Source organism: Corythoichthys intestinalis, chromosome 6 (genome assembly GCF_030265065.1).
Source record: "Corythoichthys intestinalis isolate RoL2023-P3 chromosome 6, ASM3026506v1, whole genome shotgun sequence".
Lineage (NCBI taxonomy): Eukaryota > Metazoa > Chordata > Actinopteri > Syngnathiformes > Syngnathidae > Corythoichthys > Corythoichthys intestinalis.
This window is the reverse complement of record NC_080400.1, coordinates 38935607-38960512: the sequence shown is the minus strand read 5'-3', so window position 1 is coordinate 38960512 and position 24906 is coordinate 38935607. Positions and strand designations below refer to the sequence as shown.

At 41.1% G+C, this 24906-nt stretch overlaps 1 protein-coding gene across 1 annotated transcript; it reads left to right on the top strand.

Moving 5' to 3' along the window:
• Positions 1 to 80: 80 nt before the first annotated feature.
• mnta (MAX network transcriptional repressor a) lies at positions 81 to 24266 on the top strand. The gene is made up of 6 exons (XM_057838634.1): positions 81 to 453; positions 5877 to 6489; positions 8021 to 8062; positions 8187 to 8298; positions 22040 to 22232; positions 22300 to 24266. The coding sequence occupies exons 1-6, from the start codon at positions 381 to 383 to the stop codon at positions 22890 to 22892; spliced, it is 1626 nt and encodes a 541-aa protein (XP_057694617.1). The 5' UTR covers positions 81 to 380; the 3' UTR covers positions 22893 to 24266.
• The last annotated feature ends 640 nt before the right edge of the window (positions 24267 to 24906 follow it).

The window sequence follows — 24906 nt, the reverse complement described above, 5'->3', positions numbered from 1 at the left end:
TTTACCACATTACTGTCAAAATATTTGAAAGTTGAGGTTCTCCGTAGTCATAAATCCCGTCCACAGTCGCTCCGTGTTTTGAAAGGCTCCCCGTGGCGTCGTGTGTAGGCGGTTACGCGGCGCTGCGTGATTCACAAACCTTATTTGTTCCTACTACTTTGAGCGCCATCTTGTTCGGAACTTCTCCCTACTAGTGCTAGTTTCAACTCTAGGGGGTGTCTGGTTACCCCGCTCCTGCACTCCTCAGCGCGGGGTTTTCTCTTGCTCTCGTCTGCTTTTTTTAATCCTTCTGAAGACATTCCCAGCATTCGCTTGCATTGCTCCAATCTTCGCTTTTTTTGGGATTATTTTGGAGTGGGAATCTTTTCAGGCGGTCAGAAATGAGCATCGAAACGCTCCTGGAAGCTGCGAAGTATTTGGAATTACAGGCCCAGCAACAACAGCGAGCACGTGGTAAGATGTTGTCTTTTCGATTTTTTTTTTTTTTTTCAGAGGGGTTAAACTCCACTTCACCCCGTAAACTACGCTAATAAAGTTCGTCTACGATTCGCCCTAGACAATTACTGCCCATACTTGGATGACATGTGACACTAAAGTGCACTTTTTAAAAGTTTGTTTCGTGGGCATGTAACCCGTTTCGGTGTAGAATTGTCAATGGTGCGGACGTGCTGCTTTTCTTGCTTGGTTATCGGGGTGATCGTGGGATGGGCGGTGTCACAGTTTCAATACCCCGACGTCGCGTGGCTCAAATGACGTTATCCTGTCAACTCCCCACCCCGCGCTGGATTTCGCGGACGCGGGCTTTTAAACAAGTCTGCGCGCCGCAGCACGCAGCCTTTGCTTGTTTGTATTTAGTGAAGAAAAAATAGCCTCCCAAGAGCGCCGTCTGCCGATGACGTGTACCGGCCAGTTACGCCTCTTTCACCACGTGCGCGCCAGGCAACCCCTCCCCAAGATTGTTTATACGCAGGAGATGACTCACTAACGCTCGTGTAGACTCGAATCCTTCAGAGAAAAACGGATGACATTTTTCAGCTGTGAAATTGAATTCTAAATTGTTTTTTCCCCTCCAGTGGGGGATAGTAGTAATTCTGTTGTGATACCCGCTGATAAGGTTTCTTATTTTGTTGCATGTGTCGCAATAACCCAATGCCTCCCTACCTTAGAGGTGGGAATCTTTGGGTACCTAACGATTCGATTACGATTACGATTCAGAGGCTACGATTCAATTATAAAACGATAATTGGTGCATCCCCCCGCAGCTATTGGCTGCTTTTAATGTTTCCTACATTAATTATTTACAAAAATTATATAAAAACCCTCTCAGGCTTAAATAAACAAGTATTTCAGTTTCAGGTTAACAGTTCAAAAGAGTAAATAAAATACCTAAGTCCCCATTCTGTATTATTCTGTACAACATTAAATGAATTGAATTAGAGCTGAAACGAATACTCGAGCAACTCGAGTAACTCGAGTTTAAAAACTGACCCGAGTAATTTTATTCACCTCGAGTAATCGTTTATTTTGACAGCTCTAAGCATCACGTTTTGCTCGGACTACTTTTAATGCGGGACAACGCGCTGATGTCACGTGCGTAGAGGAAGACGCAAAAAATATATATAAAAAAACCTTTCTGCAGTCGACAGCCGCTCCAAACTACGCCGACGTTGCTAAAAACGAGCCCAGATGATGTTACGGTGTTAGCAGGTAGCATCTGATGCGTCTCATAGATATAACATGTATGTTGAACTAGATGCAAAATGACAGACTCGGCCGCGTCTGGACAGCGTTAGTAAACGGCCGCCATCTTAAAGCAGTAGAGCGCTAAGCGCTAATAAAGAGCGCAAAGCGCTAATAAATAAGACTAACGTTATTCACTAGCTCACGTAACGTTAGCCCTGCGGAGGGTGAGGTTTCTATTAATTATGACCACTGTCTATACGTGGCTAACGTGTCTTACATACAGGCTTTAACATAACATAGCGTTGTGGAGTGATGAGGGTGTAAAATAAAAACTCAATAATGCTAACTATCAATTTTAGCTCAGTAGTCATTGGATACAACACCAAGTAGCACTGGTCCCTAATGTGCTCCAATACAGCAGGTATCATACATTTATTTTGAACACTGCAAAAACTCAAAATCCTGTCAGTACTTACAGTTTAGACTAACTTAAAACTTAACTAGAACTTAAAAATAGCTTGACAACAATAGAAATTCAATTGAAACACGTGGGGAAAAAATCCTAATTTTTAAGTGATGTGTGTTATCAAACGTAACGACATTTTTAGGTATATATACTGTATATATATATTTTTTATTTATTTTTCATAAGATCTAAAGATTTTTTGAGTGAAAGCAGTGAATTAGTCTTTTTTTTTTATTGTAGTTACATCTGAGATGCAATTGTTGGCTGTTTTCAACAATATACATCGAAAATAAAGACATTGATTGACTGAAAATGGTTCAAGATTAGATGAAATGTCTTGTTTTCTCGTGTATATTTATAATTGCTCTTCACCCTAAAAATATATTTGTTTTATCCGATTACTCGATTAATCGATAGAATTTTCAGTCGATTACTCGATTACTAAAATATTCGATAGCTGCAGCCCTAAATTGAATGTAGTTTAAAGCTGCTGAGCTTTAAACTACATTCAATTCATTTAATGTTGTGAATCACCTGTTAAAGTTGTTAAAATTGCTCCCGTTATTCCATAAATTCCCTTCTGTCTACTTTCGACATGTGAAAGTTTTAAAACTGTTTCATCATTTAAAGATAGATTTTGCTGATTTGGGAGTATTTTAGATAAAAAGTTAATTAGCTTGGCTCGGAAGGTTCGCTGCAACAGCCTTTTAGAGAAGTCTACTGCTTTAAGATGGCGGCTGTTTAGTAACGTCGGCAAGTCTGTCATTTTACATCTATTTTTCTAAACTAGTACATGTGCTAACGTTGCCAAGTCCGTCATTTCGCATCCAGTTCTTTCTACATGTGATATCTACCGTAGCATCATGAGGGCGTAGTTTGTAGTGGCTGTCGGCAGCAGTCAGGTATTATTGTTTTTTGTTAATCCAGCCACATGAGTTGAGCCAGAGCCGTGAGTTGAGCATTGTCATTACCCGGGTAATGACAAGCATGATGTTTACTTTCAGTCCATTCCTCATTGCGTCCCGAAGACCGCGCTGACTGTGTTTTAGTTCTGTTTCACTTGACATATTTCAAGAATTGGAATTTGGATGTTTGGGAATCATTCTCGAGTCTTCCACGGCTGAATCGCGAATAATCTAAGAACCGGAAATTTCGCACACCTCTACTTATTACACTAGGCACATATGCATTAAACGGAACAAAAATTTTAAAGTTAATGAAATTAAAACCAAACAGCACAGATAGAAAGAGAAATCCAATTCTTCAAAATTATTCCATTAACAAATAAGGTAGCTTTGGAATTTGAAAGAGTGTTCACCATTACTAATGAAAAAAAAAGTGACCAAAATTAAGAAAATCTGAATATTTCGTTTTATTGCTTATTTGTAGGGATGTATTAATAAAATCTCTATCTACAGACTAATCAGAATATGTAAATCTGGTCAAATTACCAAAACGAGCCCTTTAATGTGACCCAACAGTCTTACTCTTCCAAAAATTGCATCGAGAATCGCCCATTATTGGCAACTATGCGTCAGATAAAATGACATAAACTCATGAAAATGTTGTTGGACATTGTTTTCTGTAATTTAGAGTTGATATTACACTTTGAATAACAGCCACTGGAAAAAAGGTTCTGTAGTGCAAAATTACTGCATTCTGACCACATGAGCTCCTGACCATCGGCTTTGCGTAGCTTCAAAAACCACGCACGAACTGCCCGATTGCAGTGAAATTTTCTCAGTTTATAGACGACTAACTTCAAAAACAGTGAAGGCTTCAAGAGAAATATACAATCATACTCTTTGGTGCATGTGGGTGATTTTGACAGCTCTCATTTTCGACCAGAAGTTTACAACTTGTAAAAATCAGAGAATGAAGGGCAAGGTGGCAGCCTTTTGAATAGCTGAGCTTTGTTTTTGCATATTTACAGAGCCCATTAAATACACTTTGATGACGATCATCGCTGACCAGGCAGCTCAACCTGAAACGGGAAAATGAGGTCACCGAGAAGTGTACTTATCCACATACTTAGTATTTTAGCCTCGATAAAATCCACTACTCAACAAATGTATAACACTAAGTGTATACAGTACTGCGATACCTTCTGAGTTCCAATATCCCATATACCCATATCTCATTTGTGAGTGAATCATTCCTGTTATATTAAGTTACTGTACTTTAAAGATTTACAAAGTGAATTTGGATAATTTCCTTGCACATTGAACGGTATAGATTCACAAAGTTAATTTGGATCATTTCCTTGAGCATTTAACGGTAATAGGCAAAACAATTAACACATTTGATTTCCAATTCATGATCACTGTGAGGACTGGCAGTGATCATCTTTGCCAGCGCTCCCAGTTCAAATGAATTGGATGCCTTTACTGTCATTGGATCTAAATGGCAGCAGTCACAACTAACCGGTTTAACCACCTTTTACCAAAAGTAAAACCGAAGTCATAGTTTTTTTTAGGCTAACCAAGCCCACATCGTCAAGGCAAGCAGAATCCTGGGAAAGCTCGGCTCGGATGGGACAGAACTTTCTCCGTTGTAGGTCCTAGATTCTTGAACGAGTTACCTCTGCACATCAGATCTGCCCCATCACTGTTCATTTTTAAAAGCAGTTCAATGTCCCTAATCCCTTGTATTTGACTGTTTCTTCATTTATTACAGCACTTTGTGCCAAAGTCTGCTGTTTTAAAGTGCTTTATAAATTAATTTGAATTGAGAGAGTTGAGCTAGATAGATGTCCAATCCATTTTTACTGTGAGGGCTGTCGGCATCTCTGTCAATGGCAGCCAATGAGGTCAACCCCTATAAATGTTGGGAAACACTGGACCGTTGCCTCTGTGGGGATGTTTACGGTCTTTGAAACAGTCTTTGAGTGAGCGCTCTGCTTCTTACATGTGGCTCCTCCCACACATATCTCAATTTTGTTGGATGTCTTCCTCCTCCTGCCTCTGCTGCTTAACTGCTGTGCAGCAGGTCACTGCATGTAGGCCAGTTTTGCCATGCAGTTATATAATGGCCTTTGTGGTGGAGTGCCTTCATATAGTTGAGTCTAACTCTGTTTTGTTGCATTAAGAAACATTAGTCAAACTATAATACATAGACTTTTAATCAAAACGCTTCACATTTTTATGAAGTACATTGTTACTTCCACCGCTTTCATTTTTAGCTTTAATCTGATGTGAAAGTGTGACTGGTAGTGGACGCCTGAATGTGACTTTTAATCATCACGTTCCATGAATGACATCACCGATGCCATAGCAACCAGACTGTCCTTTTCCTCAGGATCCCTACGTCACAGAAGACTTGCATATGATTGGATAGCACTGAATGTAATATTCACATTTCTAAATTTGCAAGCAGAAATACTGCATTTGCACCCATGTGACTTGTGTGTTTTCTTTTTATCATGCTGGCCTCAAGCCGCTCTGTCACGCATAGTAGTGAAAGGCATCAATGCTGCTATCTCCTTTTCGTTTATACATTGACTTCACTGTCCATCATCATTGATCGCGTGACCCTTATTCATTCAACGCTAAATGTAAAACAAGACTTTTTCACCTAAGTGACCTGCTATGTCAAAATAAGGCGATTACCACTAATGTTACAGTGCAACTGTGGTGGTTGTGCCTCTCAGCCAAACACACACTTTTCGTAGTGTTAGGTGAAATGTTACGATGCAAGATGCTCAACGAAATGTGTTGGTTTTCTGCAGAGGATGAACTGAAAGAGAAGCTTCGTCTGGATCTGCTGACGGAGCAAAGACTCACCGATGTGAACAAGTACAACTGCAGTAGCCACATCAACAATGTTTTTAAAGCAGAGGAGCTTATCACTGAGCGACCCCCGGCCCCCTTGGCGCCGTCCCTGCTACCCCCCTCCATGCCCATTGCAGTCATCCCTATCCCAGTTGTGAAATCCAACCCTGCGGGCTCACCTTCTCTCCCTGTGGCTTTGCTCTCCCACCCTGCCACTCCCCCTGTGATCTCCCCCAAAAGGGAGCCTCCTTCTCCCCAGGAGCAAAGTGTGGTAGCTCCACCGCGCTCTCCCCAACCCAAACCAGATGAGCCCAATGCCATACTGCCCACACAGAGCCACCAGCATCTCCCAACGCAGCTCCTTCCTCAAACCAACAGTGCTAATATACAGCAACAGCAAACGCACCAACAGCTCCTCCATCGCTATACCGGTTCCATAGTTTCACCACCCCATCAGCCTGCAGCGCCCGCCCAGTCCTTACAGCCCGCTCACTCGGTGAATGGCCCCAGCAGTCGCGGGAGTCCTCCTGATGACGGACGCTTGATTGACCAAAAGAAACGACCTAGCGGGTAAGACAATTGAATATCTACCAGTGGCATTCAACTTGCTTGTGGTGGTAATGCCTTGGGGAGAGGGAAGTCTGAACTTCCCTGCTAAAGCTGCTGCCCCCGCGACCCGACCCTGGATTAAGCGGTAGATAATGGATGGATGGATGTCAACAAACACACAATGTGATGAATTGTGGTGTAAATGTGCCTCTCAAATATGCATGTGCCGGTATGATATTCTGACGGTATGATAACCTTAAGCCAAAATATCATGGTTTCACAGTATTGCAATTACAGCTCTAAAATGTGTTACTTTGAGATATCTGGGTTAAAAAAAAAAACTTTTTTCCATTGAGCAGGATTTTTATTTTTCAAAACATACAGTATTAAATATAATGTAAAAAAAAAAAAATCTAAATAAAATTAATGCAGTCCTTTAGGTTAGCCTAACCCACACCCACTGCTCAACATTATGAACATCAGAACAAAAATAATGATTTTCCATAAGAAGCACGTGTATTTGACCCGTATCATGTTTACATTATACACATACTCATTTTCAACACAGTTGCCTGACAGAAAAAAATAACATCTTTGACCACCGCTAGATACATTAAACATGCTAGTGTTAACTTTTGCAGCTAGTGGGAAACACTCTTGATTGTGTTTGCTTTTGTATAAATGCGAAATCATATTGGAGATATTGCCTCCTCTGCAGCCACCCTCCGCAAACATGTTTTACATGTCGGTTGGCCCTCTTCCTCTAGGCCACGGCTGTCTGGAACTTTATTGTAGCCAAAGAATACCCATACCAGCGATTTCGTTTTCTTCGATGGGGGGAAAAGTCCAGGAGTTTCACCTCCTCCAGCCATCGTGTAGCACAACTGAGCCACAGACCAAAAACCGGTGGGGTAGGGTTGAGCCTTCCAGCTGCAAGCAAGGGATTTCTACATGCATTTTTGGGACAAAAAAATAGCTAATACCTTAGGGACGGTATGATTGAAAATTTTTGCGCTTTTGAAATCTTGACGTATTCATACCATGGTGCACCTTGAAACCGGTAATGGGCATATGTCTACTTTCAACATTATTTCCTTGACATTAATGCAAAAATAATTTAACCACAGTCCAACAGGAACAAACTTGAAAATATAAACTAAACGAAGTAAAGACACGTTCGATGATAATTTTGTCCCTTACTTTAGGGAACATCCTGTACTTTTTATTCCTGTCTTGTGTTCCTCTCTACACACCTTTGTTAAGCCTGCTGTTTCTTTTGGAATATGTGTCACAAAGAAGACAAAAAAAGCTTAAACGCACACCCAGTGTTAATCTTTTTAGCTTGTCGAGCGCCGGTCTCACGAGGTCTAAATTTGTGTCATGCTCCAAGGTAGAACTCAAGAATTTGGCCTTGAAAATGTTGGCCATATTATGAATTGTAGACCTTATTGTACTGACCTACTGTATTTTACTTAGTCACATATACATCCTGATATGCAGTTTTCTGTTGGAATGTCAAAATCTGAACCAGTTCTTGTTTGTACTCATGCAGGGCAGGCACAAGAGAGGTGCATAACAAGCTTGAGAAAAACAGGTGAGTTTGAGCTCTTTCTCAAAATGTAACCGTTTAGCCGTATTAACTTTGATTGCATAGTGTACACTTGCAGTTAAACTCTGCTAGTATTCTGTTTAAATTGTATTTTTCATGTATTCATCAGACGAGCCCACTTGAAGGAGTGCTTCGAAACACTGAAAAAGAACATCCCCAACATCGATGAAAAGAAGACATCTAATCTGAGTGTACTGAGAAGTGCTCTGAGATACATCCAGGTAAGAGGCTGACCTGTTCTGAATGCTTTTGACACGTCAGTTGCATCACTGATTGGACTTTTCGGAAATAAAAGGCATGTTGTAAAACTAGAATACACAAGGTGACAAAACTAGACCACAATCTTTTTCACCCTTATTCCGACTACCAGAAAAGTTTAAAATAACCATAAAATTGAAATCTGTGATCCAGAAGCAAGACAAATAACTTGGCCTATATAACAACTTCCTTCAGCACTTGAACTGTGACCACTATACTACATATGCTACATGGAATTATTATTTTTTTAATTTTCCACTCATATAGTTGATGCTCTTAGCCAAAAAAAAAATGCTCCCAATGTTTCTATCCCACTTTTCCACACATATGCACCCAAAAGAGTTATCTCTTGCTGTAATAAGAGTTGTACAATCCACTGCTCAAAGGTTTAGTACCTTGTGTATGGGATGGACACATGATGACACACCCTGAGCCTGCAGTATATTCACCTCTTCTCTTTGCACAGACACTGAACCATATTTCGAAGTGGGAGACACTCCAAAAGATTGCTTTTAACTCCTAAAAATTATTCAATACATCTGATTTGACTCATCAAGGTAGGGATTGACCTGCCCCTCCACTAGATCAAATGTCTCACACAAAAGTAATTATCATCCGTTTCAAAGATGATCTCCAAATTTAGATGCAAGGCGCCAACTTTGCTGGGTTGTCCATTATTATAGGTGATGGTAGATCATTTTTAACACATTATTAATAACTGAGTCACCTGCTTTGTCTTTAGCAGCCTTTGTGCTGTAATGTGCTCCTGCATTCTTTTTTGTGCAAGTGACCGATTTTTTTTGTTATTGTTTTAATGTAGGCTTGTTGACACTCGCCATCACTGCACAGAATAGCAACTTGCATAACTGTCCCCAAATAGACTTACTGTTGCACAAACTATGCCAGTTATTGTTCATTACGCTTGTATAATCTCAGGGATTCAAAACCAGGTGAATCAAAAAGTTTCCTTGTCTTTAGATTTCCTGGACTGGATTTTCTTGCCTTCCAATGGCAGTGTTTGGATTTATCCCATGCCAGTGGAAATTGGAAAAAAATGCATGTCATTGGATATCTTAAAAACAAATCGGGCCATTTCCAAATGTGTGCAAAAGCACAAACATTGCTGTGTATCACAACAACAGAAAAATCAAGTAAAGTCCTATCAGAACTGCCATTATTTTGAAATAAAAAAACCAAAACTTACCCTCTTTAAAAACCTGGCTTCGACTTACTTACAGTATATCGTACTTATATCTGTGCTATCAGGCTGTTTCGGATGACGGATACACTGAAATCACGGCTGATGAAACCTTGATGAATGCGTTTTTTTTTTTTTTTTTTTAATATATATTTATATATATACAGTACTGTGCAAAAGTTTTAGGCAGGACACCTGCCTAAAACTTTTGCACAGTACTGTATATGTTTATTATATTATGTATACACATGATATACTGTATGTATATATTTTCCCCAAGTGGAAGCTTCCATGATCCTAATAAATTTCATCATTAAAAAAAAAAAATTATACAGTACTGTGCAAAAGTTTTAGGCAGGTGTCTACTGTATATATGAAGTTTTGCGAGCCCTGGGCACTCCAAAAATGACTCCCATGCCTCTCCTTGCTAAGCTAAATGGTACCTCGATGTGCGTTTGTGTGGAAATGTAGTTCACGAACAACAAAAACTTCACATTCTAAAAGTAAAAGGAAAGCTATTCACCTTCTCATAGAAACTAGTAAAACTCTTTACACGGCTATTATAATGCACCCTACTCTTTGAAATGGGAAAAGTCGCTGTTTTTTTGTGCAATGATGAAAAATAAACACATTGGTGCTTGGAACAATAGTAAATATGCTTGCCGCTTTTAACTTGTTGACAGCGTCTACGTCAGGCTAAGTGGCTCCTCCCGTTTTGCGCTTGCCATGGACCGCTCTTCACACTGGGCTGACGCTATTGTGAAAAGGCCTTAACTTTACCAATGATACCATTATAAACAGTTAAAACATTGGCATTGACGGAATTGATTCTTCGTTATGCACAATCCAGCCATATGCAAAATGTATATTAATCATTTGTTTTATCTTTTGATATTAACAAATTATTTTTCAACACATGATTTTTTTCATTATTATTAATCTATTACTTGTTTTATAGTTTATAGTAGATTTCATGAAGGATATGTACTGAGCACTTTACTGGAGCAGTGTAATACAGTTATGCTCTAACAAAATAAATTTGGGGTCCTCGCACAGAACCATAATTCATACATAAGGCGTAAAAAAAATTAAGTGTGCCTTATAGTCCCAAAATACACTAATGTTGGGATTAATTGATTAATCAACAACTAATCGATTAGCAAATTAATCGACAACTATTTTGATAATCAATCAGAGGTGGGTAGTAATGTGTTACATGTACTCCGTTACATTTACTTGAGTAACTTTTTGAAAAAAATGTACTTCCAAGGGTGGTTTTACTATGCTACACAGTTTACTGGAGTAGAATTGTGAAGAAAAAACTCTACTCTTACTCCGCTACTTTGGGCTACAATAGAGTTGTTACATTTTTCCTCTTTATTTTACATATTAGAATTTTTTTTTTTGCCATCGATGCCAAGAGGAGAGATGTGCCTGGTCTATTACTGGAGTAGCTCTCCCAATTTCACCAATGAGACGTCGCAACAATAATCACATGACTCCATTATACCAATCAGACACAAGTTTCCCATTATATCGTCACGCCAGCCTGTTTAATCATGTGGTGTCTTTAAAGCACCGTAAAAAATGAAGTATTTGATCTAGAGCGCTGCCCTCCCTTAACATGACTCGAAAGCACAGATTTTAACCTCTCTCCCGGTTTTTATTTGGCACCGATTGACCACGGAAAACCAGAGGTATGATCCTTTTAATTTCAAAATAGTAATTATGAAGGAACTCTTCACTATTCAAACTATTTTCTCCACCAAAAGGTAGTCATGCTCTTTGGACAAATAATGCTCCATTTATGTAATTTTGTTTCACTTGTCGGAATTCAATGATTTTAAAAAAAAATATTTCTTTAGCTTAATGCGGTTATGTAATGGGTTAATGTACAGTATCATTATAACAACAGTCCATATAGATTACTTTGTGCTCAGCAAAACAACACCATTGTTTGAAAAAGAAAATCAAACAAAAATATAAGCATTTACTCACAATGTTACTCATTACTTGAGTATTCTTTTCACCGAATACCGTTTTACTTGAGTAAAATTTTTTGGACGACTACTTTTACTTGAGTAATATTATTTTGAAGTAACGCTACTCTCGAGTAAATTTTTTAAAATTAATTAATTATTAATTAGTTAATCTTTTAATCGATTAAAATAGATGAATAAACTGGTTGCCAACGAATTTGATAACTTTCGTCTACAACTGTATGAATTAAGTCAGGAAGCTGTAATAAAATATTATTTTTGAAGGAACAGTCATGCATTTTGTTTTCATTGTGATAACATGCCTAAAGCAACTTCAAAGTAAATTGTGAAGGTAATTGAACAAAGTGACATTTATCGGATTAATCATCCGATTAATCGATTATGAAAATAATTCGTTAGTTGCTGCTCTACATTAAATAGTAGCATTGAACTGGAATGGGGCACCTGTGACTCCCGCCTTAATGAAGCACAGCATACGCAGCAATGTGTACCATGTTTATGGCTCTGTTTACAAAGTTTACAGCTGTACTCTTTTTAGACTGACCGAGGGAAGTGGACAGTGTGAGCGCAGATCTTGTCACCCAAATCCACCTCTAGCAGTAGTAGAGTGTGACCCAACTCTGCTTATCAACAACAACAATAACATATTGACCAAGCTGATGTAGTGTAAATGCATGTACCTTCTGCTTTGGACATGTCCCAAAAGGTAGCTCCGGTGATGTTTGACTAAGTAGGTTTAAGTTGATCATGATGTGCTTGTCCAATGTGAACAGGTGTTTTCGTTGTTGTCAACATATTGAAAGCAAATCGGTCTTTTTATTTCACATTCATTTTTAGTCAATCCGTTTCACATTCTTCAATGTAGTTTGATAAATTACTTTAGTCACCTTTCTTCATAATCTGAGTCTAGTGTAACTGCATAATGCAAACATACTAGGTATGGTATCAATGTAGCTTTCTTTAATGCCATGTAAAGCTACTTGCCATGAGTCTTTCTACTGCTCTGGCTAACATACTTAGAGAATTTGGAACTGCTGCCTTATCTTTTATCAATGTCAGGCATGTAACAATGCCTGTCTATGTGTGTGTTCCAAAAAAAAAATTGTTCAGGCGGGCCTGTAGAGGCTGAAAAATAATCCCTGATGCAGTACTAGTCCTCCCAAATGCTCTGCCCTCCCTCTCACTCTTTCTGAGCTTTTAAGGCCACATGAGCAGTGAGCACATGGCTAGCTGGAGCCGCGTGACGTCACCCTCCTGTGCTGCTCCTCCGCCCAGTGCCGCAGCAGACACGACTTGGAGTACTCGCGGGCTGAGCTGCCAGCCGCAGTAAGCATGAGGCTCGCTTCCCCTCTTCCAAAACCACTCGTTGTGTCTCTGCTTTGAATTTAGTTTTGCAAAACGTTGCATTCAGTGTCGCACTTACGGGCTACCTGGTATGACAAAATGGTGTGGCAAGTAGTAAGTTATTACCAAGTTCCATGCTAATAAATGTGCACATAATATTTAACACTTTAACTCATTGCGTACCGTTTTGACTGAGATGAGGTTGGCAGCGAATGATGGCACTGAAAGAGGAGCATTCACAGCCAGTCTTCCTTGTTTAAATGAATTGGATGCCTATTTTTGTCAATGGTAGGCAATGAGTTAAATAATAATGAAATTAAAACAAAAACTTTTGAGTCCTGTTAGGGGCCATAATCAGAGTGTATTTCTGCTTTTATTCTATGTTAGGTTATTATTATTTATATTGTTTAAATTGCCTGAAATAGTCACTTGTCCTGTATATAGGTACATATTTCTAACTTATTCACTGCCATTGACTTTTCACATCCACTAAATAGAGAAAAACCTGCAACTTTGATCAGGGGTAGGTTATGTAGACTTTTCATTTCCACAGTGGAATAAGTGCAAAAAGGTGCATTCTTTCTTCCCTCCAAACAAAGCTTTACTTGTGAGCTGTCAGGCACCACGTGAAGTGCTCCATTCCAGATCGAACGCATGGCGAGATGAGGCTTTACACGCAGCTAGCGGTCACAAGACCTCGAGCCTGGGCGGAGAGTTCCGGCATTAGCGGCATGTTGGCAACGTGGCCTTATGGGCTGCTGGCCCTTTAAGACTGAGCAGTGCACACAGTACAGCTTGTCCTCAACTGCTGCACAAGTGAGTCAGGGAGTAGACTGCCTGCCCCTCCCCCGTCTGTGGGTCCATGTGCTCGTGGACCCCCCCCCCCCCCCCCCCCAACACTCATTACTTGTGACAGCCAGCTAGACCAGTGTTTACCTTACACTCACTCCATGTGGCCTCCTTCTGCATTGATCTAGATTTACACACAATGTTGAGGTTGGACCTTATCTCTCAGGAAACATGCGCTGGGGGTGGTGTCAGTCATGTGTACGGAAACAAAAGGTGCTTGGAACTTGATGTCCTAGCAACACGGTGACACGATTAGCAGGTCGCCATGTGGGAACCATCTGCCTGCGAGCGGCTTCTCAGGTTGCGTGCGTTACTACGGAGACGGCCGCATTTGTTGTTACCACAGCCACGTGCGCATGCAGTTCAGTGGGTCTGTATGTTGGTGGAACACCTCATCCATACTCTCTGTCTTCCTTGACTCTGTTGTTCAAAGCACGCACAGTGGCGACAAGGCGGGTACAAAGTCTTTTTCTCATTATATATTGAGAAGGACCTGACGTCAATTAAGAAAAACCTCGTTGTGTCCAATGCTGCAAATGGTTTGTTTCTGAGAAAACCTTAGAGCTGTTTCCGTGACAACCGGTGAAGACAAGAGATGCCGTCACTGTGCTCCCGTTGCAAAAGAAGGCTGCTCACATCACAAGATTGTGTCCTCAATGTTAGTGATGGTTATGCTTGTCCTCACAGTGGGGTCGTTTTTTAGCTAAAGCCGATCCGAGTGGACTTTGGGTGCACCCCAGATTGGTTTGCAACTATAGAAACATTCAGACAAACAACCAATTACCACTAGTGGACATTGTCATCTTCACTGAATATACCATGTATGTGCTTAGAATGTGGGAAGAAGGCAACCAGGAAAACCCGCCAGGTGGTATAAACAAGCAAAGGCAACGCAGGGAAATCAAACTGTCACCATCCTAAAACCTTTATATATTTTAACTGCATTTGGAAAGTAACACTAATATTATTAAACTGTAAGGACTGAAAGAAATGTTAACCCAGTTAAAACAAACTTTGGAATCATGAAGTTATTCTTGACATGAAAGGCACCAACTAGAATTCAAATGTGTCGTTAGTTTTTATAGGGATGATTGTGTGAGTCTCATGGTTAGCTCTGCTATATAATGTTGGTGCAAAAATATGTCTGTTGTTAAAAAAGTGTTCTCCATTTTTCTACCCAAAAACCAAACCTATATTCCATTGCCTATTACTAAAAAGTTGCGTTTATGTTAATTCATTAGCTGCCATTGATGGTGCTAGACGTCCATTTCATTTTGACTGAGAGGGGCGAATGAACTCCCAAGTCAAAATGAATTGGACGTCTAGTGAAGTCAATGGCACTCAAATATATGCATTCAAAGCCCACCCAGGTTAAGGGCACTTTCACACTAGCACTGTTTTGTCTGTTTAAAACTGACCAGAGTTCTTTTTCTCAGATAGTCCGGTATAGTCCGCTTTGTTCTGTAAAAGTGAAAGCACATTCGAACTCTAGTCCGCTCAAAAATCGCGGGTCTCAGTCCACTTTAAGTATACCCTGCTTCGCTTGTGAATGCAAGCGGACGAGGGGGCACTTATGCTGCATTACATGCAGCTGCTGTGACGCTCCACGCTCCCTCCTCTCCCAGCAGGGATGTATTTCCTCTTCTAAACTTGTCCAATCAGTGAGTGCGCCTTTCGTCCACGTAATGTTACTCGGAAAGTTTGGTTGACGCAATATGAATTAAAGTTGTGTGAAATTTCTCATTCTTAGTTTCGCAATTCGGCCGCTGAAGTTTCGAGAACTCCAGAACGATTAACAAACATCCATATTCCGATTATTTAAATATGCTAAGTAAAGCGGAACTAAAACACAGTCTTTAGGACTAGATAAAAAAACAATACTACCTGACTTCAGCCGACAACCGCGACAAACAACGCCCAGTTGCTCAAAACTACGGCCACTTAATGCTACGGTAGATATCACACGTATATAGAACTAGATGCGAAATGACAGACTCGGTGGCGTTGGCACATGTATAGACAACTAGATGTGAAATGAAAGACTCACCGTCGTTTGAAACAGTCGCCATCTTGAAGCAGTAGACTTCTCAGGAAGGCTCTGTTGTAGCGAACCTTCCGCATGAACCTCGTCGTCGTCGTCTCCTCCTCCTGCTTATCTGAATCCGGGTCGTGGGGGCAGCAGCCTCAGCAAAGAGGCCCAGACAGCCTTCTCCCCAGTCACTTCCACCAGCTCGTCTGGGAGAATTCCAAGGCGTTCCAGAGCCAACCGAGATATATAATCTCTCTAGCGAGTCCTGGGTCGGCCCCGGGGTCTCCTCCTAGTTGGACATGCCTGAAACACCTCCCGAGGGAGGCGTCCAGGGTGCATCCTAACCAGATGTCCAAACCACCTCAACCATCTCCTGTTAACATGGAGGAGCAGAGGCTCTACTCCATGTCCCTCCCGGATGACTGAGTTCCTCACTCTATCTCGAAGGCTGAGCCCGGCCACTCTGCGAAGGAAACTCATTTCAGCCGCTTGTATCCGCGATCTTGTTCTTTCGGTCATTACCCAAAGTTCATGGCCATAGGTGAGGTAGGAACTAAGCCTGTCGCAATATGCAATAATTCCATTTATCGCATGGTAAATGAAAATGAGGGCGGTAACTTTTCGGCTGCGATTTATCGCCTCACGTGTGTGCGCGCAGCAGATGTGCGGCGGACGTGCTGTTAAAAGTTCGGCTTCCTTGTTACCAACAGCGCAATATGCTGCGATGAGGATTTACTCTGTTTTATTGACTTCTGGGTTCGTTTTACACATTTAAAATTATCCTAAGGCTGCGTTCATATTACAGGTCTTAATGCATGAATCCGATTTTTTAGTGTTTTTTCAACTCGAGTGAGGCACTAACTTGACGGTCTGAATGTGACAAGTTGCATAGAACAGGACCTTATCAAATCCGATCTGGGTCACTTTCGTATGTGGTCTAAATCCGATCTGGGCCACATTTTTCCAGAATGTGGCTGGCGGTCTGAACTTTCAAGTCTCCCGAATCCAAATTCATGTAGCAATGACATCAGCAAAGCGAAAGCGCAGTCAGGACGGGAGCATTGTAGCTGTGCATTAGCTTCTAGCTTGAGCTCTGCTTTTATGCACGAAGCGGGCTTGCAGACGGTCATGAAAAAAATAAATGAAGAAAAGGATAAGCCTGACAATTTTCGATTTTAATTCTATGCGCCGAATGAGCAATATTTCAGTATTGCTTACATGGCCGAGACAGGGCAAATTGACACACCCACGTCATGTCACGCACACAAGTCGAGGCTTATGTGCGTGCGTGTATGCGTTCAATCAGTCCATATAAACTTTGAGTAAAGGTCAAAACGGGGATTATTATGATATTAGTGTCTGTTATTGGTGTCATCTTTTTGGAAATCAAAATATGATCACCCTGGAATGACATACAGCTAGCATGTGTAATTTGTTTTGATGCTTCTGCGCATGCGGTCACTTTGCTGAGCGCATCTCGGACTGCGAATTAGTGCGTATGCATGATATTTGAACGAGCTCCATGGACAAAGGCAGTCTGAACGGGCACGCCAAAAAAACAGACATGACAAAAAAATATAGATTTGTGCATTAAGACCTGCAGTATGAACCTAACCTAAGTGAAGCCAAATTTTTGTTACTGCTATGGTAAATGGTGTTATACTTATATAGCGCTTTTCCACCTTTCAAGGCGCTCAAAGCGCTTTACACTATCTCGCCATCTACCTACTGGTGACGCAGCACCAGGGTCAACGTGGGGTTCAGTATCTTGCTCAAGGACACTTAGACGAGTTCATCAGGGCAGAGAATTGAACCCACAACCTCTGGTTTGAGGGACAACTACTCTACCACTGAGCCACGCCACCCCGACTACTACTTAATCAATCTATTTTTCTTATTGTTTTTAGTTGGGATTTCTTAAAAAGTATTTTTGAATTTAAGAGTAAACGTTAATTGCGTTTAAATCGGTGTACTTAGTATTATTACGGTAATATATACTGTATTCTTACTGTGCCATTGTAAATTGGTTTTAAAAAATTGGGGGGGGGGGGCGCAATAATATCGCATATCGCAATAATTTATGAGAGAATTTATCGCCCACTAAAAATTTGTTATCGCGACAGGCCTAGTAGGAACGTAGCTCGATCGGTAAATTGACAGCTTCACCTTCCGGCTCAGCTCCCTCTTCACTATGACAGACTAGTTAAGAGGCCGCCCCAATCCGCCTGTGGATCTCATGGTTCCACGTGAACCTAATTAACTTTTATCTAAAATACTCCTAAATCAGCAAAATCTTAACTGGAATCTATCTTTAAATGATGAAACAGTTTTAAAACGTTGACATGTCGAAAGTAGTCAGAAGGGAAATTATAGAATAACGGGAGCAATTTTAACAACTTTAACGGTTGATCCACAACATTAAATTAATAAAATGTAGTTTAAAGCTGCTGATACAGAATGGGGACTTAAGTATTTTACAGTGGGGCAAATAAGTATTTAGTCAACCACAGATTGTGCAAGTTCTTCTACTTGAAAAGATTAGAGTCCTGTAATTGTCAACATGAGTAAACCTCAACCATGAGAGACAGAATGTGGGGGGGGGGGGGGGTCACATTGTTTGATATTTAAAGAATTTATTTGCAAATCATGGTGGAAAATAAGTATTTGGTCAATGCCAAAAGTTCATCTCAATACTTTGTTGGCAATAACAGAGGCCAAACGTTTTCTGTAACTCTTCACTTGGTGTAAAGAAATCAACTGTGGGAGCTATTATTAGAAAATGGAAGACATACAAGATCACTGATAATCTCCCTCGATCTGGGGCTCCATGCAAGATCTCACCCCGTGGCGTCAAAATGATAACAAGAACGGTGAGCAAAAATCCCAGAACCACACGGTGGGGCCTAGTGAATGACCTAAAGAGAGCTGGGAGCATAGTAACAAAGGCTACTATCAGTAACACAATGCGCCGCCAGGGACTCAAATCCTGCACTGCCAAACGTGTCCCCTTGCTGAAGCTAGTACAAGTCCTGGCCCGTCTGCGGCTCACTAGAGAGCATTTGGATGATCCAGAAGAGGACTGGGAGAATGTGTTATGGTTAGATGAAACCAAAATAGAACTTTTTGGTAGAAACACAGGTTCTCGTGTTTGGAGGAGAAAGAATACTGAATTGCACCCGATGAACATCATACACACTGTGAAGCATGGGGGTGGAAACATCATGCTTTGGGGCTGTTTTTCTGCAAAGGGACCAGGAAGACTGATCTGTGTAAAGGAACAAATGAATGGAGCCATGTATTGCGAGATTTTGAGTGAAATTCTCCTTCCATCAGCAAGGGCATTGAAGATTAGACATGGCTGGGTCTTTCAGCATGACAATGATCCCAAACACACAGCCAGGGCAACAAAGGAGTAGCTTCGTAAGAAGCATTTCAAGGTCCTGGAGTGGCCTAGCCAGTCTCCAGATCTCAACCCCATAGAAAATCTGTGGAGGGAGTTGAAAGTCCGTGTTGCCCAATGACAGCCCCAAAACATCACTGCTCTAGAGGAGATCTGCATGGAGGAATGGGCCAAAATACCAGCTACAGTGTGTGAAAAGCTTGTGAAGAGTTGCAGAAAACGTTTGGCCTCCGTTATTGCCAACAAAGGGTACATAACAAAGTATTGAGATTAACTTTTGGTATGGACTAAATACTTATTTTCCACCATGATTTGCAATTAAATTCTTTAAAAATCAAACAATGGGATTTTCTGGGTTTACCCATGTTGACAATTACAAGCCTCTCTACTATTTAAGTAGGAGAACTTCACAATTAGTGGTTGATTAAATACGTATTTGCCCCACTGTATTTACTGTTTTGAACTGTTAACTTGATACTGAAATAATAGTTTATTTAAGCATGAGAGGATTTTTCACTGCTTTTGTAACTAATGTACGAAACATTAAAAGCAGCTAATAGCTTTGTGGATCAATAATTGATGGATAATCGAATCGTAGCCTCTGAATCATAATCGAATTCTGAAGTGCCCCAAGATTCCCTCCTCTCGTGTAAATACTGAACCTTTTCAACAAGTCATTTGCAATTGTTGTTGCGAGGTAGCTCTCCATCCGGACCCTGGTCCTCTTGGTCAAATGTGAAAGTTCCCTAAATGAATTGGATATCTATCACATTCAATGGCAGGCAGAGAGCCAAGAATGACACTCATTTCTTTACAAGAATGTTGCTGTATTTATTTACAGAAATGTTGCACTGAAAAAATTTCATAGTCTGTGAGGAAGACTGTTTTTTGAGATTGAATGTTCTACTGTCGCAGGCAAACTTTTTTTTTTTGGCATTTAGAAATAGCCGAGGTTTTCTCTATAATGTATCGTAGATTGATTTTGTGAAATAATCATTATCGTGAGCCGTCTATCGCAAATCGTATCATATTGGGATTACCCAGACATTCCCACCCCTAAGTTCCTACCCCTAGGAAGCATTAACATTCCCAGACAGATAGTAGGGTTTCACATTTTTGGCTCACATCCAGATATGTTATAATGTTGTTTGAGGACAAGTGGTATTGAAAATGAATGGATTCAAATGTTTGGTATAGTATGTACAATTTGTAGGAAACTCTTCTTCTGGTGACATGATCTATATTGGGGATTTGTGGTTTTGGTTGAATTGTGTCCAATGCAGGCGGGGCAGTATGCGCCACTAATCCAGGATAAAGATAAAGAGCAGGTGCCCACCTTTTTCTACATGGCCTCAAATGTAAGCTTGACAAAACGTGCCCTTTAAACACACCACAAAACACGGTGACTAAGTGGCGCGTGCACTTTAGGCTGACGTGCGCACGCAGTTATACCGGGTGAACACGAGCAGGAAGTCCAGCCGATCAGGAAATGCTTTTATGATCTGACTCATGGGCTTGCTGGAACTCGACTTCACGCCGTGTTCTCACTGAGCGCACGTGGATGCGCATCTGTACAGATAACTCGCTGACTTCCACACGCTTATGTATGTGTTTAAAGTAAACAAAGATGCTGCTTCCCCCCCCCCTTGAAAGTAGGTTTGGAACTTTGATTTAGGAAGTGCGTTTGGTTGCGTGTCAGCTGACCTGCAGCTCAGGGGGAAACTGGGTCACAGAGTCATTCCCTGGACGCCCCGCCCACTCCCCCCCGCCTGTTTGCGTTTGCTCTCAAATCAAAAACTGGGCTTCGTTACAATGACTTGTTGACAAATTCCAATTGGAAAGGTTTCCCGTCACATCATTATTGTTTTTTGATGTATTGTCATTCACTAAGAAATAGCCCACACCCACAATCACAATGGGAGCAAGAAGTTGTTTGCTTACTAACAGATTATAATTATGAAATTGCAATTTTACAGCAAGTATTTAAAAAAAAAATGAATTAAAGTAATGAATTAAAGTATATAAAGTTTATCAACTTTAACTGCCATTGATGGTGATGGACATCTAATCGATTTTTGATAATTCACTGCCTAACCCAGCCAATGAGTTGACATCTGTGGGTGTCATGGTGTCCACGGAGTTGGTTGTTCTGCCTACTACTCATTGCTCAAGGAAGTTAACAAATTCCACTTGGCGAGTGAGTCTGAAAAAATATCTATTCACAACAGCAGTGGTTCGAGTACCACCAGTAATATGTGGCCTCCCTGTAGAGGTATACAAAAGATTGACTTTAATGTTCAAACAATCTTTTTATTAGTCCAAGACAGTGGATTAATCAAGTACATTACAGTTGGTTTCATATTTATTGCTTGGGAACTTTCATATATTTAGGAACAAATTCTAGGTTTAATATTTTTACTCAGGCCTTTAAAGCAATAGACACCACCTGGTATACTGTAGATGATATTCATGTGAAAGATTATCGTGCACCGTATTCAAGTATGAAAATGGTGCTCACATAATGATGTCATGAATGAAAAAATGAATGAAAATGATTAAACACAAAAAATGACACCGCTATAAATGCAGCGATCTCTTCATAGTTTCTGTACCTGTTAAATCTCTTGCTGTATTTCTTCTTTCTCTGTCTGAGACTATTAAAACCTGTTCTCCAGTAAATAGCCAGTGCGTGATGAGTAAGTGGGACAATCCGTTACTCTCATTTTATTGGCTAAAATAGTACTGGCATTTAAAAATGTTCGACAAAGGCTATTTCGCCAACTTCTGAGTAATATCGGCTTTTATTTACTTTGATAATGGTCACAGTATTATTACTGTAATCATAGCACATTATTTTCTATCCCTTTCTGTTTGTGTTCCGCAGACACTGAAGCGCAAGGAGAAGGAGTACGAGCATGACATGGAGCGTCTGGCCCGCGAGAAGATCGCCACGCAGCAGCACCTGGAGGAGCTGAAGAACGAGTTGAGCCAGTGGATGGACGTGGTGGAAATCGATCGCGTGCTGCGACAGACTGTGCAGCCCGAGGAGGACCAGGCCTCCACTTCCACCGCTTCAGGTAGGCTGGCGAGCCACGGAAAAGTTCTCGTGAAGCGTATTTAAGATTATTTTGTGTATCCTCGCAGAAGGCGAAGAGGCGATGGATGAGGAAGAAGAGGATGAGGACGTCATGGCGAGACCTCCTAACGCGTCTCCCTCCGCCCCTCTGGCCCTCAAAGCCGACGTCGCGCAGACAGCCCCCGTGGCCACTCAGGCCTTGACTGTGTGCGCCCCCACGCCTTCCTTCATCGCCCAGCGCGTTTCGGCCCTGCAGCCCCCAGCCAAGCCTCCCGCCGCCCAGCCCGCCTTGCACCCCACCGTCATCGCCCACGCGCCCGTATCGCACCCGTCCGTCATCCAAGCGGTCAACCACGTCATCCAGGCGGGGACACCCAAACCCATGGGTCACATCACCGTGCACCCGGTGGCTCACGTGAGCCCCCGGCTCCCTGCTCTATATCCCCAACCCGTAGCTGTCAACCAGCCTGCCTTGATCAGCCACATTGCGCACACTTTGGGCCACGTCAACGGCACCGCCGGCCAGCCTCCCGCGACCGCCATTATGGGCAAACAGACCGTGGTGGCCCACCACCCGCAGCTGGTGGGCCAGACTGTCCTCAACCCTGTCACCATGGTGACCATGCCCTCCTTTCCCATCAGTACCCTGAAGCTCGCTTGAAGCGGCTTCCCGGATCCCACGGCAAAATCGACATCCTCACGTCCACCGCTTCACAACGTGCACGGACGAGAAGGGCCTGCTAGCGGGCGGACCAATGGCGTGGCTTGACGTAACTCCACCCGCGCTATGAGAAGAGGTTGAGAATGGGAGTCAACAGAAGCCCGCCCCTCCGCCAGCACTCGTGCTCCTCTGCCCGAAGCAAATTGTGGAGTGGATTGTCTCTCTGGTGTGGAACTGCAGTCTTGAAGGACTGTGTGGCAATAGCGCCTCCCGCTGTCCACTGAGGTTAGGTACCTTACTGCTCTGCAGCTATTGTTGGCTCATTACTAGATTTGCAGGTGTTTACATTAAACAATAGTTTTTCCCAAACAAGACAAAAAAATCCCACTGCAGCCAACAGATTTACTCACATGTCACTGATACAGATAGTTGAACACGAATGTATACAAATACAGTGTAATTGGATAATTTTTCACTGCACACTTGTCATGTGGCACTGCTATAGAATCAGTGCAATAAATTATGGATAGATGCAGAAACCGGTTTATTCACCTGCTTAGGATGTTTAAAATTGCAGTCAACTTGAGAAATTAAGTGGTTGCAATGTAAATAAATCTGGACCGACAAAAACCTGCATGAGCCACATTTGGAAAAGCAGTTATGTTACTTGCACTGTGAACCTCAAAAAGAATCCAAGCTGTCTTTAAAATGGCACTTGTGTGCTACACTCTCCAATATGGATAGGTCCACCGTTTTTATTTTTAAGAAGGTGTACATTATATTATGTATGTTAACATTTGTTGTTTACCTTGTTCTCATGTTCAGTGTACTTTTTTTTTCTTTTCGGGACCACGTGCGTAGCAGTAAAGCAATACTCATTTGGCCACTGCAAAATAGTCTACATGTACTTTGTCAGATTTTGTTCCTGTCCCAAAAATAATTGGAAATGCAAAGAGAAGTCCTTTGTTGTCATGCTTTATGTGCTAATAACCATGCCGCAAATAGTTGAAATCAAGCTGGAGGCCTAACACCAAATGTCTAAGTGGTCAGCGGTGGTGACACTGAAAGACATGAATACATGCCTGTTTTCCCTATGGTGAAAGTTGTATGTACTTGTAAATAGTTTGTAAAAGCTGGGCTGAATTAAATTTCATGCTAGGAAAATTATATGGATACATCTATATGAAACATGACTTAATAAAATGTTTGTTTGCAAATGACGAACGTTTAAGAAATTTTTATTCCACATGGACAAGCACGTAAGTGGTAAATTTGATTATAACCCTGCTCTCAAAGTCAAATGTATTCCAGTGAGACATATGCAAGAATTGTTTTTATTAGCATTAGAACTTTGCATATTTTTCCCAGCCATTAATAATGCATTTATACATTACAACAAATATATTTTAAAGCATAAAATAAACAATATGAATATACACAAAACTGACAGAGAAAAATGGGAAAACAAAGTTGTGATTGACTTAAAAATAGGCTTGTAATTTCATTGTTCATATTAGCATTAAATCGGGAACTAACAATGCTCATCAAAAGTCCAGAGAGAGCATTGACTTCAAATGACAATGTTAGTTTTTGTCTTAACAAAGAATTCCTAAATTCATTCCTGTCATCATAATGAAGCATGTATACAATACATTGGTCCAACGCCCAAAAAGAACATTGACTGTCTAATTGCATGCAAACAAACCTTGTTTCAGTGACATTTTTGTCTTTTAGTGTTTGTGCCATTAACCTCTGACTAGCAACAAAAAATGTATTTTTTAAATCCAGTGGAATATAAAAACATTAAAAAAAAAAACAAGCAGGAAGTTTTGCTTTCCTGTTATGTAACATTCCTACATACAGAAGCATCTAAATGAATTAGAATACAACCTGAAACACAATTTATTTCAGTAGTTTAATAGAAAAAAAAAATAAAAACTTTACATCCCAACTAAGATTTTTTGTTCCATTTTTTTCAATAATTGTACTAATCACAAATTGAATGGAACTGCCG